Raw genomic sequence first — 17,672 nt, 5'->3', positions numbered from 1 at the left:
AGCAGGCTGTGAAGGAACCAGATGCATTTGGCTCATGATCACCTATCTACATGAATGACCTTCTCTAGTCTTCAGTAGTGAGTGAGTAGGCAGATTTCTGCTGTACTCTGAGCTGAGAATATTAAGTCTACCTTCTCATGGTTAAGAAAACATATATTCTCCCTCTCCTTTCAGGTGTTGCTTAGGAAGTTTTGCTATTTTCTAGACTTACTCAAACAGTCAACATTCCCTTCTGCTCCAGTCACATTGTGATCTCTCTCTACAACAGTATTCATTCTTCCAAGGTCATCTGTAAATACACCAGGCCTATAACACAGAAAGGAGAGATTTCTGGCATAGAATATGAGGTATGAAACACTTACCTGATTATTTTAGTTTTAAAATTTACTGGAGCTCACTGCAGTACTGTATATGGAATTAACTGCACACACATATACAAATATTCACCTGCTATGAAACAAACATACCTGACAGACTTCCCCCATGAGGAAAAAACACCAGATACATATTACATTGGAATTCAATACTGCAGGCAATGCCTTTCTGAAAGATCCCAACAAACCCTGAACTGCACAGAAGCAAAGTCACCCTGCAGATATATGCAGGGCTGCTCCTCCAGAGCTAGCAGATGGCAGAGGCAGCAGATCTAGAAGAACTCTAGAGGGAAGAGCATAAGGGATATGGCAGCATTAATAATACAGCAAAATAACTAACCAGTACAAAAAGAAAAGAAAAAAGAAAACAAACTGATAGAGATATTTAATTTTAAAACAGAGTCAAGTTTATTCTTTGGGAAATAGTGACAAAATGCCCCAGGGACAGAGTATTCCACTCCAACAATTAAAATTGCATTAAAATACAGATAGGAAGGCCTGAGTATTAAACAGAATGGGCACAAAAGCTAGCATTTTTCTTTGTTTTGATCTATTTATCTTTTGGGCAATGGAGATAATCAGTGATTAACTTACTTTTAGGCACTTAATTTACAATTTCTTTGTTTCTACCTGTAAGCCATTCTGCTCCTTAAAGATGGCAGCTTGGGAGTGCAGACCATATTCGGCAGGCACTGCACGGGGGCAGTTCTGAAAGAATGGGGATATAAGGCTCAATTACATAGTAACTTTTGGGAGGACACCCAATTGTGAGTTATTAGATAGTCTTAAGTAAATCTAGTCCCTAATCATTTCCCTCTAAAATCTGAGGTACGTAAAAAAGTCCAGTCCCACCAATTAAATTAGTTTCTGTAGCTGCTGAGGGGATACAAGCAGGCAGAGGGAAAGGGAAGGATTGCAGCAAGCTTATAGCAGGTGTTGCACAAGGGAGCTGATTGTTTTGGATCATCGAATCTTTTTTTTTTTTTTTGCTGCAAAGGTGATTCTTTTGGAAGTAGTAGAAGTAGCTTTCACACCCCTGGCAGCCCATTTCCATTTGTACTTGTAATGATCAATACACTTCAACTGAGGTGTACAAGCCCCATAGTTTTAATACATAGCAATTACATCTTCTGCTAGCACTTTCTGTCCAATTATTTCAATGTGAGCAGTCACTGAACCAAGCTTAAAATTCTATGCCATACAGGTATTTTAATAAGAACTGAGTTTAGAAAACATGTTTATAACAGAACTGCAACAGAGTTAATCTCCTGAGCCCCAGTCCTGACATCATCCCTCTTTTCCTTTTAAATTCTGTTCACTCCTTCCCCCCTTTTCTTACAGCAACAAGGAGTGCACTCTGCAAAGTTCCTTTATCCCCACACAGATAAGTGGCTTCTACTATGGTTACATGAGTTCCCATCCAGAAGTTACCAGCCCAGTCCATGTCAGCATGATCTTTCAGTCTCAGCTATCTGTACTTGGTTTGTGTCTCTTGGCTCTGCTGTTCTTCCAGTGGTGACTGTCTTCAGAGGGTGTGTGGCCCTTTGCATTTGTCCCAGATTCCTCTGGAAATTTCTGACCATCAGAAAGCACCTGTCTGATAGTCATATTAATGCGGGAAGACTGCAAGTACTTGGCACAGACCTGCCAGTCTTCCTCAGAGCTATGCTCAATGACTGAACCAACAGGAAGGTCTGAAGAAAGTGCTTGGTCCAGGCATGAAGGCAAAGCTTTCCCTTCAGGGTTAGGGAGAACCCGGGGCACAGCATGGTACAGCAGGCGGCTAAAGCCAGACATCACTATGATGTCTCCACTGTGCATGAACATTGCTGTTGGGGCCTCCTCCCGCTTCAGGCCCCCAAGCAAAAATATGGACGATTGCCCAAAACTAGAGATGGTGAGAGGATAGAGAAAAAAGAAAAAATAAATTAAGGTAATGAACAATTACATGTACCACAGGAAAATACTAGCAGCTAAATTTCTTTTAAAAAGCTAGAATGGCCGCTGATTACAGCTTTACTGTAAGAGCATGCAAAACAGACTAAAAGGTCTGGTTTAAGGCAGGCATGGAATAAGCAGGTTCCCTGACAGGTTGCAGCTCTGCTGATGTATTTCATCCTTGCTAGTTAGTACCCAGAAGCCACTCTGCTCCTTTTAGAACAGGGCTATACCTCTGCAAAGTGCTTTTCCATCGAACTGCCATATCAGCTGCTATTAAAACAATCTTCAAATAAACCTGAGTTCAATTAAACCTGAGTGCACCTGAGTTACAGCTTCCTACTATACAAGATCTTCAGAAAGTGAAGATCATACATCCAGTTTGCAAATTGAGTCATATCAGCTTCCTATAACCATATGCAACCACACAAAAACCGCCACCAAACCCATCACAACACTCAAGTGTCTTCCTTGACTCACCTGAATGAAAAAAGGGGTCGAGAAAGGTCTAATTCAGACTCATCCACGTGAATTCCCAGTGAAGAATCAAAATGATAGTAGTTCAAGATCCCAGCTTGGGCTTGAAAACCTCGGAACCCGCATGCTGCAGCCACTTGTTCTGACAAGTATGTGAGGTCTAAGGGGAAAGGAGTGTGGTGATTTGCTGAGTACTTCTGGAAGAAGGAGAGGGGAAAATAAGTTGGAATATCAGAAGAGCAAACACCATTGGAAACACATTGAACAAGAACTCAAAAGTTCGGCTGATGGTCATGGAGAAGGATATAGTTGCTTGGAGAATAGTTATACCACAGGCAGAACCGCAGCAAGTTTTCCTATCATTTAATTCTGGGCCTATCCTGAGACTGCCAGAGTGGTAATTATGCCTGGTTAATAGTGGTAGTTCAATGTTATTCATGGAGTTAATTATTACAGCTGCATGGCATACCTGAAGTCACTAAGATTAGGACCTAAGATTAGGACCAACATCCTGATAAAGTCTACCACAAACCTGTTAGACCGTACCCAGTTTGTCACTACTTCAGGTTGCCAACATAAGAGTTCTGATTCTCATCAGCAAAGCTCTGAACTAAACATCTTTGTTCCTTCTTGTTCCTTCTTTGAAGGACGAGGCAAACAAGAATTAATAGCAAAACTATTTCTCTCCTCATTGAGTGATTTTGACTCACAGGAGTGGAAGGGAGCAACCGAGTTTTTATTATAGCCGTCCAGTAATAGGCTAACCCTGTTAACAAAAGGCTGAAAGCTAATTTGGTTAAATATCTGCAACATACTGATAGATTGCATATTCACTCTGCCCTCCTCTCAGCCTCCATCTGACTCACTTCGATGAAAAAGTCCATTTTGGTCTTCACAATGTTCAGGAGCTCCAAAATAGCTGTTAGTTGGTGAGACTGTGCTATACCACTTCAGGTGCTAAGTTCAAAGTCACATCAGCAGCAGTCTCTTCCTGATTTCTCTCACCCTTCCAACAAGAAGGAGGGTTTCTCAGAAATAGCTGCCTTCAAATACTCAGGGGCATCCCCACCCTAAATAGCTTTTGAGACCATTCCTTTTGGTAAGGTAAAAATGTTCAGTCACCCTGAAATGGAGTCATGGGTCTAGAACAAAGTGTATACTACCATTTACCTTTCAAAGGAAAGAACATAATAATGGACTGATTTAAATCCTCCACAATAAACCATACAGATTAAAACATTCTTAGAAGCACAGCTTGCTCCAGCCTTTCCTGAAGACTGTCTTTTAGGATGATAAGCATTTTACTATCACTTTATTCAATGATATCTTCTTCTGTCTAACATTCTGAATACTTACAGGAAAAACAGAAATAGAGAAGAATTTAATTTCAGTACCTTGGTATCCCAATTATAATGGTAACCAAGGGTTACCCAGCGCAGCTTCTCCAATAAGCTTCTGGGCTCCTTTTTACTGGAACCTTTCCTTCTGCAAAGACAAAATTGAAAGAAATGAGATTTATGCTTATTTCTGAGGGTTTTTCTGGTACTGCAGAATACAGTAATATGAGTCATTCATCCATACAATAGCCTTAATAGGCTATCTGTGCTAAACTTTTATTTTCAGTGCCTTTGGTTTTCTTCCAAAGACTTTGAAAATTCAATTCATATAATTTACACAGGCTGTATGGCCTACTGCATACTGCTATCAGTTTGAAAACTTGTATTTTCAACATGTACCTAACAAGAGTTTATCAGAGGGAGACATAACAGTGAACTGGTGCAGATTTAGAAAGTAGGATAATAATTGAGCATGTAGTATTTGTGCACCTGAAAGCAAAGGAATGGAATCTGTGAAGATCTTAAAGGTGTAAATACAAAGAAGGAGGCCAAGGGGAAAAGTGAGGCATTGAATGGATTATGTCAAGAAGAGAAGAAAAACTTTGCCTAATGGTGAAGAAGTTAAAGCTGCATGATCCTCTCCTAAGCAAACGGCCATTAGCTCTACTTCTTGGTACCTTTATAGGAAGTGTTTTGGACAGACTGATTTGATGCTCAGTAAATGATACAAGACTGCTTTAGCTACAAACATACACATCTTGTAATGTCAAAAAGTCTAGATAGCTGGTGTCACAAAATCATAGAATCAGTAAGGTTGGAAGGAACCTCTGGAGATCATCTACCACCCTCCTCAAGCAGGGTCACCTACAGCATGTTAGACAGGGTTGCATCCAGGCGGGTTTTGAATACTTCCAGAGAAGGAGACTCCACAACCTCTCTGGGCAACCTGTTCCAGTGCTCTCTCATTCTCACAGTGAAGACATTCCTCCTAACATTCAGGTGGAACTTCCTGTGGGTCAGTTTGTGCCTGTTGCCTCTTGTCCTGTCCCATTGCATTACTGAAAAGACTTTAGCCCCATCCCCTTGACACCCTCCCTTCAGGTACTTACAGACATTGATAAGATCCCCCCTCAGTCTTCTCTTCTCCAGGCTAAACAGGCCCAGCTCTCACAGCCATTCCTCATAGGGCAGATGCTCCACTCCTCTGATCATCTTGGTAGCCCTACAGTGCAGTCTCTCCAGTAGCTCCATGTCTCTCTTGTTCTGGGGAGCCCAGAACTGGACACAGTACTTGAGATGAGGCCTCCCCAGGGCTGAGTAGAGGGGCAGGATCACCTCCCTCGACCTGCTGGCAGCACTCTTCCTAACGCACCCCAGGATACCATTGGCCTTCCTGGACACAAGGGCACATTGCTGGCTCATGGTCAACTTGCTGTCCACCAGCACTCCAAGGTCCTTCTCTGCAGAGCTGCTCTCCAGAAGGTCAGCCTGCAGCTTATACTGGTGCCTAGGGTTATTCCTCCCTAGGTACAGGACTCTGCACTTGCCCTTGGTGAACCTCAGGAGGTTCCTCTCTGCCCAACTCTCCACTCTGTCCAAGTCTCTCTGAATGGCAGAACAGCCCTCAGGTGTGTCAGCCACTCCTCCCAGCTTGGTATCCCCAGCAAACTTGCTGAGGAGGCACTCTGTGCCCTCATCCAAGTCACTGATGAACAAGCTGAACAGGAYGGGACCCAGTACTGAGCCCTGGGGGACACCACACTAGCCACAGGCCTCCAGCTAGACTCCACGCCACTGATCACAACCCTCTGAGCTCTCCCTTTCAGCCAGTTCTCAACCCACCCCCACAGTCCACTCATCTAACCCACACTTCCCGATTTTTATTTAGGAGGCTATTATGGGAGACGGTGTCAAAAGCCTTGCTGAAGTCAAGGTACACGATGTCCACTGCTCTCCCCTCATCTCCCCAGCCAGTCATTCCATCGCAGAAGGCTATCAGATTGGTTAAGCAGGATTTCCCCTTGGTGAATCCATGCTGACTACTCCTGATCACCTTCTTTTCCTCCTTATGTCTGGAGATGGCACCCAGGATGAGCTGTTCCATCACCTTTCCAGGGATGGAGGTGAGGCTCACCGGCCTGTAGTTGCCTGGGTCCTCCTCCTTGCCCTTTTGGAAGACTGGAGTGACACTGGCTTTCTTCCAGTCCTCAAGCACCTCTCCATTTCTCCATGACCTTCCAAAGATGATGGAGAGCAGCCTGGCAACAACCTGTCTGCTATTCAGACTGCCACGCAGGACAAAAAGCTCACACTAAATATTTTAGGAAAGAGCATGTCACATGTAACTGCTGTTCTCAAGTCACAACTCTAGTGAAGAGGGGCTCAGCGGTCTGAAACCATACACCAACTTATCTTCCTTGTTTGAAGGTGAAACATCCAGGAAGATATGTGGGGGATGAGCTCTTACTATGGCCAACAGAAAAGTCTTTGTAGAGTTGCATCAAAAAGTATTACTATAGCAAATTAGACAGAAGCATGCTAGTGATGAATATGAAAAGGTACATATGTATCTTCTATTCCACTTATTCCAGAAATTTCAGCTTTTTTTTGCAAGCCAAATCATGTTATTGTGAAGAAAGGAAGAAAAAGGAAATGTATACAGAACATCATGGCTCTCATTTATAGGCTTATTAGTTCAGGAAGACATATTCTGTTTTACAAAGCAGGAGGCGTAATGTTTGTGCTGCCATGCTCAACTCTCAACCAAGCATTTGCATTTAATATGCACTTCTGCCTGGATATACAGGTTGCTTCTGCCCTTTACCTATACTGGTCTCTGGTATTAACAGCTCCTAAACTGAACCAAGAACAGCAGTTAAAGGCCAGCTTCTTTACCACAAGTGATTTTTCATAGCATAAAGAATATTGAAAGAAAGTCATCTTTCCAGTTCCTTATTTGTCATGCAATAATGGCAACTGCAATTACCATAAAGCAGCAACATAGTAACTGTCAGATATGTGCTGCTCCAAACTATTTATGAATCCCATAAGCAGGTAATACAGCATTTAGAAAAGGGAGAGCCCACGACTCTTTCCTCTGTATCTTTTAACCACTAAAGTTAATATTCGTAATTTTTATAACATTTGCATTTTGAAAGTGCCCTTTATCTTCTTTCACTACAGTGCTACAGTGTTTGCACAACAGCAGGAACTCTTACATACAAAACATTTTCTTATTCCCAGATCTTACAATTTTGCATGTGCAATTGCTAAGGAGAGGAAAGTAAGTGTTATGTACCTGGAGACAATGAGTTCCTACAGCTATACAAGCAGGTACTCCTGTAAGAAAGCCCTGAAGAGTTCTGGTATAACTATATTAGAAAGACAGCAAGATTGAATAGCAGGAGTGGGGGGTGGCTTTGCACTGAAGCTTCTTTATTATCCTGTAAGTGATTGCATCTACAAAATATTCCTCCCCAACCCCTGCCCTTTCGATACATATCCCTTATGGGGATGCACTACCCTCTTTGGTACTTTTAATTGTCCCCAGTGCTTAAGAAATCACTCAAATTCCACTTTGTGGAGACAGCAGAGCATACCATCTCTGGGAGTTGCATGGACTCTCCCTATCTCCCTAGCTGGCGATTCCTGCATCCTGCAAAGAGATATGCCATGATCCAAGCACATCTATGAATCTCGGATTGCTTTAGAAAGTATTAAAGCTGTGTGCAACCCTAGAAAGTCTACCAGACCTTTTCTTAATTAAGCACTTTATTCCTCCCCTCTCTGTGAAGCTCCAGCTCCAGATATTAGACATGTTGGCTAGTTTGATCCCCTCTTCTTTAAGGAAAGCACACATACGGCAGTTTGCTTATTTGAAGTCTTAGGCAAGTGCTTAATAAAATTGCCAATGTTTCTGCCAGCCATTACTCTCTGAAGCACTTTTCAACTGAACTGGAGCCAACTGCAAATTAACTTCTGTTCTGATCATCCTCTGTACCTGCAGGAGTGCTACTAGGAAAGGCCTGTCAAGCTGGAATACTTTCTTTAGCTCTAGGGCACTATGCTGACCAGCTTTCAAGGAACAATCATCTGTGCTTGAGGTAACACAAATGTAAAAGTCAAAATTTAAAAACGAGAGGCTTCTGAATTCTCACTAAGCCCAGAAAAAATAAGCCCCCCCACCGGAGAGTCCTCACTTCTCTCCTAGGGGCAAATATTTAGAATTCAAAGTCTTGCTTTTGCCATGCCGTATCTTGTAGCTATGAAGAGTATTTTCAAAGTAAAATCTCTGCATCTGATTTCTACTAATAGACTGGAGAATGAAAGTTGTAGGGAACTCTGGTCATTCCATCCAGTGAAACAACCATTATCAAAAATGAGCAGTGAAATCAAAAAGGTAATGATAAACAGCACATATCTTGTATTTATTTTCACATGCAACTCCAATTGCAAATTAAAGGGCAAATTAAAGGAGAAATTCTCCATTTACCTCTGTATCACCTAGGTACAGAAAAGGCAATCATGTCCCCACAGAACTCTGAACCTGTGGGTCAGGTTCTCCCTTCAGTTCAGAGTAAACAGGATTACCATTAAAATGGTGCATTTAATCACCACCTTCAGACTGGATGGGCAATGATGCTCAGTTAAAAGGACAGGTCAAATAAAGATACTAGCTCTGCAGAAACAAGAATAGTGATCACAAGTACTAAGTCATCATCGCTTATTCAGTTTCTGTTTTCTTACCAGAGCTACAATAATCATGAAGGTGACTTAAGGCACATACTTTACTTGGTAGCCAAGGACCATCAAGAGCCACTTGTACATTCAGTTACTATAATCCAGCTGGCAAGCAAAAGTTACTAACCTGTGATAATGCATCACTTCTGATCATGTGCTCATGCAATAAATCTCTACAACTGATGAGAGTAGAAAGCAGTTTCTTCCTCTGTCTGAAAGTGGAGAGAGGAGGAATAGAATGCCCACTTGTGCAGTTTGTAAAGAACACTGTAGAAAAAAACAAGATGTCTATCTGAACTGCCTTTCCCCCAGCACTCCTTTTCCTGTACTGGAGAAAAGCATCCTATACTGGCATGTCAGTGTGAACGGAGAAAAAAGGAATAAAAACAAGTACTACAGGACTACCCATGAAAAAAAAAAACTTCCAAAGAAATACTTTGGAAAATAAGGCAAAAAACTAGCTACCCTAAGCAGTGCAAGGAAGAGCATATACAATATTTCAGTTACAGTATATCAGTCCAACAGCTGACTGGAAAAAGCTAACACATTCAGGGTTTTAGGAAAAGATCCTTTCTGCCTCAGAAAAACTGAGGTCTAGAGGGACATCATGATTCCACTTGTAGCTAAGCTTAGAGAGCTTCTGTTCACCACGGTATCAGCCAAACTGGCTACTTTACCCTACAAATCTGACTGATGGATTTGGAGTAATATGTTACCAGAAAATCACATTATGAGTGGGAACAAGAGATTTAAAAAGGATGCACATTGAGCCATGCAAAAATCTACCTTTATCTTGGCATATTAGACACCATCTCCAGGCAACCAGCATGTACACAATCTTTTTCAGTTTCCCTCTCCTGATGATTTTTCTTAGGTCCTCTCAGAGCTGAACATATCTGCTTCTGTTAATTTTGACTATCAGAGGTTATGCTGAGAGGCAGGACTCACCTCAGCTGCTCCTTGCTCTGCCCCCACAGATCAATCGTCTCCTCAGGAGCCATGTGTAGGTCCAGGTTGCAGACATTGGGTTTCTGAGGGTATAGCTTGAGACACTGTTTCACCCAGTGACGCTGGCAGCCCGGAAGGAAAGGGTTTGGTATGAAAATAAACCCTGACCACAGAGAAAAAGAATGGAGGGGGGGGGAAGAAAGAGGAGAAAGTATGATTAGGTATATCCCTATTTTTCAAAAACAGGGCAAAGGATAGAGGTGGGAAGGTACTGAAAAAACATTTTAGGCATACAGCCACTGACTGCATGTGAGCTGATCAAATCTATTAGGTCTGAACAGATAAAACCTACTGTTTATCAGTCCAAACAAATGGAGACATAAGGTGGAATGCAGGGAGCACAGTCAAGGCTGGTCTAAGTAGAAGATTACAGTAAAGAACATTTCTGTAAGGCATAATGATTATAGGTAGATTAAGGGTAATAATTTGGAAAGCCAGCAGCTAAGTTTGATTTTGAAATGCTCCAGTATAATTTCTTCAACCTAGCAAAGTTTAACTAATTCTGATTCAGTTTCTCTAGACTACAACACATTGCCACTGCCTCTGAACTCATTCAATCTTCTTATTGCTACTTCAGGGTCATGAACTGCATGAAGCAGTTTACAGGCTCAACAGTGTAAACTGTTCTCTTCTTTGCTTTATGCTTATTTCCAAATAAGTATGGTTGTATCCATCTTTACATTTTTGTATGGTAATACACATTTTTTATTTGGTAATACACGAAAGGGGATGAAAGTCAAACTATATCCCAAACTGCCTGTTGTTACTGTCTTTGTTGATATACTTCATAGTTAGTGTTACCTAACAAAATCAAGCAAACATGTGGCTAATCTGCACATGCACTTAGACAGGCATCTCAGGTACAAGCAGCAGCCCAAATAAGAGAATGATCAGAACTGAACTGGATTATCTTGGTTCTCATCTTAATGGACAAGAGTCCTTAACGTAAGAACTGTCATCATCAGAAGCACTAGTGGGATTCTTTGCTGAAGTTTTCTCCTCAGCACCCCAGGAATGCTTCCTTCCAGGCTATGGTTGACAGTATTGATGAATGATTGTGCTATACTTACTCTGAGAATCAGGATATTCTCTCAAGGACTGTCAATTCAGTAAGACTCATCAACATAAAATTCACATATAAGAAGAAATAAGGGTATAGGAGGAACAAAGAAAAAGAGTTTTAAGGTTTTGCTCTACTTTATCTTTTTGAACTTTTCAGGCATAACAAGTTAAACAGAGATAAAAATAAATAAAAAGCAAGAAGTAAAGCTAGGAGTCTCAGTAGGATGCAAATTTACCTAGCAGCCTTATGAAAGGGGTAATAAAAGCACAGAAGAAGCTTCCTGACAACACATCTCAGACCTCACAAGATTACATTAACTGGTTAGAAAAATAACCTTCAGTATACTGTCATTCATTTCACTCAATACCCTGCACTTTCAGACTATGGGCAGTCTTCTGACAGGTCTAGTTACAAGAAGTTTCTTTGCCAAAAGCATGGCATTTACTTTCTGTTGGTTTCTGTATAGAACAGAAGAATAATACTGTTCTTCCCATTCACAACTTTTCATGTGGGTTTCTCAAGCACTCTACTACATATGTGAATTATACTATACTACACATGCATTATTTCCAGGTACTAATGGAGGAACTGAAGCCCAGGGGGCTAGTTACTGAGCTACTGAGAAGGCTCAGAAATGAGAACAGGAATCCAAGTCTTATGACTGTCATATCAGAAGCTTAGAACATGCTCAATTCTCTCCAAATTTTTCAGTGCTTAATCCTAGGAAAATAGATCTCATATTGATTTAGAAAAGGATGAGCAACTAAAAGATTATCCCCTCTATGCTTCTGATGCCAAGAAAAGCAAAAAGACCAACACTACACTAGTGAGCTACGCTAGTGAGCTACATTAGCAGTCAAGACTATAACAGATCCTGAGAGTGCTAATAGTGCTAGAAAGATGGGACTTAAGTCACACATTAGAGGGAGAAGATTGCTATATTTCTGCAGCGATCTTTCTAAGTTGACTAAAGAACACCACAGATCAGCTTTGAAGGCAATTGAACCTTAGCCGTAAAAGAGTTGGTCTGAATGGAATGAACAGAATAGGAATTCTTTGTGGATCTGCCTTGAGGAAGCAGATGCAATTTTCATATTGCAGCAAAATCTTACAGCACACTAAGTATTATTTTACCCTTTGTGAAAATGATCTCCAGCCTCAGTCAAAACAAAGACAAGACTTGCAGATATCTAGCAACAAGAACAACCCACATATAAAACCTGTTTGTGGAAATTACAAAGCCCCAAAGTCAGCATCACTCACTTCTCAGAACACAGGACACTGCAACAGGAATTCACCCAATTTCCTTGATCTTATGTTTCACCATGCTCACAGCAGGGCCAGCAAAAAGTGACCTCACTTCCATTGCCCATAAACAAACTAAGAACAACTTATTTTAGAGGGCTTTACTTAAACATCTTAAAGTGCTTTAAGATGCTCAGGTAAAGGCTGCTAGAAAAGGATAAATTGGTGATATTCTGTCCCACATAGGACTTAGTTGTAAATAGGACTGAGGTTTTGCTAATGTATTTGCATTTCAGTTTAGTGAAAGCTTTTCTTTGTCAAAGCAGACAAAAAGATGCTTTTCAGTGGAACATTGCTGGGAAAGGCATATAGACTGACATAAAATGACAAGTAAGAGCAAGCAAGGACTATTTATGATAAGTAAGTGCAACAAAAATTAAGAGGCTAGAAAAGGCAAAGGCCTTTCTCCTGAAGTTATTCAATTCCCTTTAAGTTAACTAAGTGAAGTATTTAGTGTGGCTGCCTCAAATGTGGAAATGGCAGGCTGGCTTCACAGTAACAAATACAGGCATTGCAGTCATGATGAATCAAAAGAAATATGAGGAAAAGTAAAATCAAACAATCAAAAATCCCTTTTTATTGCTGAAATAAGGAGAATCTGGGGAACTACAAGCTTGTCAATCTTACCAAAATCCCTAGTAAGATTATGGAGCAAATCTTCGTGGAAGACCTTTCCAGGCACAAGGTGACCAGGATCACCCAACATGGACTTACTGAAGACAAACTGTATCTAGCTTACTGCCTGCTATGGTGAGATGTCTGGTCCTGCAGACAAGAGGACAGCAGGTGATGCTATTTATCTTGACTTTAGCAAAGGCTTCAGCTTGGTCTCTTGTAGCATCACTGGAGCCAGACTGGGAATTTACGGATTGTATGGGTACGATAAAAGAGTGAGCAAAAACTGGCTGGCTGGACTACCAGGCTCAAAGGGTCACCTTGATGATTCAAAGTCTAACTAGCGGGTGGTTTTGAGTGACATTTCTTAGGCTGATACTGGAGCCAGTACTGATAACTGTTTTCATCTTCACCAATAACTTGGACAATGGGACATTCACCCTCATCATATTTATAGATAACACCGAACTAAGGGGAGCAGCATATATGCTGGAGGGTAGAGCTGCCACTGAAAGACAGCTTGACAAGTTGAAAGAACTGGCCAAAAAGAACCTCATGAAGTTCAACAGTGACAATCCTGCATCTGGAAAGAATAACCCCATGCAACAGTATGCACTGACCAGAGACTAGCTATAAAACAAAGGACCAGGGGGTCCTGGAGAACAAGCTGAGCAGGAGTCAGTAGTGTAACCTTACAGCAATGAAGGCTGGCTGTACATTGGGCCATACTAGGAGGGGCAACCTAAAGGGGCATTAAAGAGTAGATGAAGCCAGATTCTTCTCAGAGGTGCACAGCAAGAGGATAACAGGTAATAGTCACAACTTGCAGCAAGGAAAATTCCAATTAGAAAATTTTCCAAGGAAAAAGAAATCACAGTGAGAGTAGCCAAACACTGAAGCAGGTGCCAAGAGAGGCTGGTAATCTCCATCCTTGGAGATTTCCAAAACTCAACTTAGAAAGAGCTCTGAGCAACCTGATTTAACTTTCAAGTTAGCCCCGTTTTAACCAGGAATTTGGACTAGAGACCTCCAGAGGTCCCTTCCAACCTAAAATCTTTCCACGATTCTATCAGGCGAACAGAAAATCTAATATCTACATTATATTGAATATCTATATTGAAATAACTTGTAGTACCACAGTAATGAAATTACTCTGTACCTTGAATAGGATGAGAGGTTCCTTTTTACTTATTGTACTAACTGTTCTACACTAGTGAGAAAATGCCACGTTGCAGCCCTGAAATGACTGTGTTTCAGTCTTCTATTTAATGTTCATAACATATAATAAGGAAAAGGGGATGCTACAGAAACATAAAACCTCAATCAAAGTCTATAGCAACTGAGAACCAGTCTCACAAGGGAAGTTCTGGCTGACAGGGACCATGAAACAACTGGTCCTTCTGTTCTGATCTTCATATATTGCCGCATCCCACCCTTAAGTTGACTCATTTGTCCTCCTACACTTAAACCAACATTATATTATGCTTAGGCAAACCAAAACAGATTTTTCAGGTACACTAAGGAGGATAAGGGTGGAAAATCCTGAACCAGAAGCAACAAGGCTGTGTTTTCTTGAAATCAGAGATACTTACCTGGATAGCCATTGAGGCCATAAGCTTTCCACTGGCTAACTGGCTGTAATCCTGCTCTGCAGGCATCTTGATCACTGACTGAAGAAATACTAAGCTGTGATCTGAATACCTGGCAGAAGAAAACAGATCTGGTAAACAAATAGGGAAGAAATACAATACTAATTTAAAAATAGCACCTACAAGAAAGAATGCTACCAAGGAGTTTTGCGAAATGTCAATAGTACCACAGAACTACCATCTCAACACCATGAGCAGAACAAAGCATGATGCTAACAAAGCTGGTACATATGCAACAAAAGAATCAAAAGGTGGCTACTGTTTGTTTTTATAACACTTAAGGATCATGAGAGATGTCTTTCATTCATAAAAAAAAAAAAATATAGTAATAAGAAAAGATCCTGCACTATTTGTCCATTTCCACAGTACACCCTCATTGTTATAAAACATTTTAGTAATTATTGATCCCCATTAGAGGGACTGTAATATTTAGCACTCATACTTCATACCTTCATAGTTCCAAATACTAGCTATTCCTCATGATCCCATAAGGTAGATGAATATTCTCTTCTGTAATTTACAGGAGAAACTGAGGTACAGTGATGAGGTGATTCACCAAAGCTGTCTGCTGAGAAGTAATGTAGAAACCCTGCAAAACCACATTGCTGCTTCCGTTCCCAACACCAGAGTTACCAGCTCTAGAGATTTGTGTTGGAGGAATTTGGGTTGTTTCTCAATATACTCTCTCGGGTCACAACAGCACATAATTTAACATGGAATAAGCCAACACTATTACTGAGAGAAGCAAACTTGTCCACTATGTTTCTTCCACCTTCTTCCCTTACAACTGGGAACTTTCTTAGGGAGAACAGGGTAGAGGCAGGCTGGTTTTGATCTGGTTTAGTTTGCCAGTTCATCTCCCCATGTAGTTGTGCAAACATACAGGCTGGCACAAGGGAGGAGCAGCACAGAGATAGTGGAAATAAGGAAACGGAGGCAAGCAAGACCTGGTTTATAGACACAATTTAAAATGTCTATGAAATTAAGGCCTAAGTGCAAGTACTCAGACTCCACAGTGATGAATGAGATATAAACATTAGTCTCTCTGCAGGCTGGTACAGCTATACTCATAATCCTCTGAGCAACTGGTTCAAATTATATATATGAAACTTCCGAAAAGAGTCTAAACCAGTGCTAGACAGCAGTTTCTGTCATGTGCCTAGTTCTACCAGTTTTCCAACCTTCTTTGCCAAAAGCAGCTCTGTGACTGCCAGCCTGGAACAGCCATTAGGTCAGAGTCCTGCCTGAAAAACATCCCCAGGAGGGGTCTTCCTTTGACTGAGACTTTGCCACTCTTCTGTCTTCTCAAACTGCTTACCCACTGCCTGCTTGATAGGGTTTCAGGAGACCTAGAGTTGTTTCTATGCTGAAGAACTGCATAGAAACAGTGCAGAATCAGTAAAATAAGCCTCATAGCAAGGCAGCTGGGGTATGTCTCACTTCACTGAAAAGCTCAATCACTGGAAGCTGTTTTCTGAAGGAAGAACAGTATCTGGGCCAATCTGGCTGGCCTGCAGCTCTACTTAGAGGAAGATATCACATGTTTTAACCCTGGGGGAAGGGGAATAAAAGATACTTTATCAACTTATCTTAGATGATAACAAGCACAAAAGAAAGACAGGGAGAGGGGAGAGATGCTGCTTGTGATGCTTTCAAGTACACAGAATTTCCCAGAAGGGGCTGTAACATTAGAATTCATGTCATTTGCTAAAGGATTGCTGCAAGCTCAGGAAAGGCTGGAATGTTAATAATTTTCCTGCTTAATGCTAAAGCCTTGAACAATTTCATATAGATCAGGTTTTCTGTCCTGTAGACAGAAAACTCTGTAGAGCCCAGGAAACAGTGAGGGTGACAGCTCCAGGACTGAAATTGTTACTTTCAGCCCATGTGTTCCTTTGCTTCCATTAAGTAATGCATGGTTCAGAAGCCTTGAAGATATGTTACTGCAGCGAAGAAAGTTAATTAAATTTTATAGCTGTGAATCAAGATAAAGTAAATCTGAGGATTTTTTTTTTTTTTTAATTTTAGGGTGGCAACATCAGGGATAGACCTAAACACAACCTTATCCCTCACAGTCATCCTTCCTCTAGAAAGGATTTTCCACTCACAGGTACTAAGCACTTGCATAGTCAAATTTAACCTGAGAGCTGCTTTGGCATTGTCCTTAGCATTTCTTGTGAAGGTGTACGATATACATAGAACCAACCGCATTAAAGGCAGAAGGGCAAAAGGCACCAGAGACTAAGACACCCAAGGCATGAGGGAGCACGTTCAAACTGGATGATCGAGATGTTACTTCTCAACTGATTATTTCATTCAGCCACAAATCAATCCGTTCCTGAACAGTGTTCAGCCAGGCATATTATGGCACACTGGTTCTGGGGCTTTTGGGTAAACAGGGGCACTTTAGGGTACATTTGTTTTCAGTCTGCGTGGGCAGAAGCACAATGGACTTTCAGGGTCACATTCTTTTCATGAACTGCATGTCTGTTCATGCAACTTGTGTTTTTATATTATAATGACCCATAAGAGGATCAGTGATAGTGATCAGTATCTTATAGCAAGTAACTGAATGGAATTCAAGATTTGATGCCAAATATGAAGAAAGAGCGGAAAAGAATAAGCTAGGGCAATGTCAAAAAGCACCATGTTGACACAAGGTAAAACTGCTCAGAGGGCAGGATGATTGCGTCCCCAACAAGCTCCCCCGCGCACCAGTCACCCCACGAGCCACTCCCAGGCCACGCTCCTGAAAAAGTCACGGCTACCTCGTGCTTCGGGGTCGGAAAAGAAGGCACGGCAGGGCTGCAACCCCACGGCCAGGTGGCGGCAGGGTAGAACATAGCCGGGCTAGGCCGCGCCGCAAGGCCCCATRAGCCCCGCGCCCCGCAGCAGCCGCGGCGGCTGGCCCACTACCCCGCGGAAAGCTGGGGGAGCGCGACGTTACCTGCCCCCCCGGCGCGGAGAAATCCACCACACCCCGCAAGTCCGAGGCGTCTCGCTGCCGGTAGAACCGAAAAAGACGGCGAAAGGTGTCTTCCCCGCCCTCCCGCGTGAGGGCAGCAGCGGCCGCCCCCGCCGCCATTTTGGCCATGCTGGTCGCGGCACACGGGGCCAGGCCCGGAAGGTGGCCGCGGGGCGGGGCCACGGGGAATTCCCGCATCAG

The 17,672-nt window shown here is 42.0% G+C and overlaps 1 protein-coding gene across 1 annotated transcript; it reads right to left on the bottom strand.

The window, feature by feature from the left end:
* Positions 1-758: 758 nt before the first annotated feature.
* ALKBH1 (alkB homolog 1, histone H2A dioxygenase) lies at positions 759-17,669 on the bottom strand. Its single transcript, XM_085317615.1, has 6 exons — positions 17,454-17,669; positions 14,450-14,558; positions 9,815-9,977; positions 4,184-4,274; positions 2,793-2,986; positions 759-2,262 (listed from the first exon to the last, which is right to left on the bottom strand). Exons 1-6 carry the CDS (start codon positions 17,667-17,669, stop codon positions 1,839-1,841), a joined length of 1,197 nt encoding a protein of 398 aa, XP_085173741.1. The 3' UTR covers positions 759-1,838.
* Positions 17,670-17,672: the final 3 nt, after the last annotated feature.

Source organism: Rhea americana, unplaced genomic scaffold (genome assembly GCF_003343005.1).
Source record: "Rhea americana isolate MKP2758 unplaced genomic scaffold, rheAme1 scaffold_5, whole genome shotgun sequence".
In the NCBI taxonomy this organism is placed as follows: domain Eukaryota; kingdom Metazoa; phylum Chordata; class Aves; order Rheiformes; family Rheidae; genus Rhea; species Rhea americana.
This window is presented reverse-complemented; position numbering and strand designations above follow the sequence as displayed.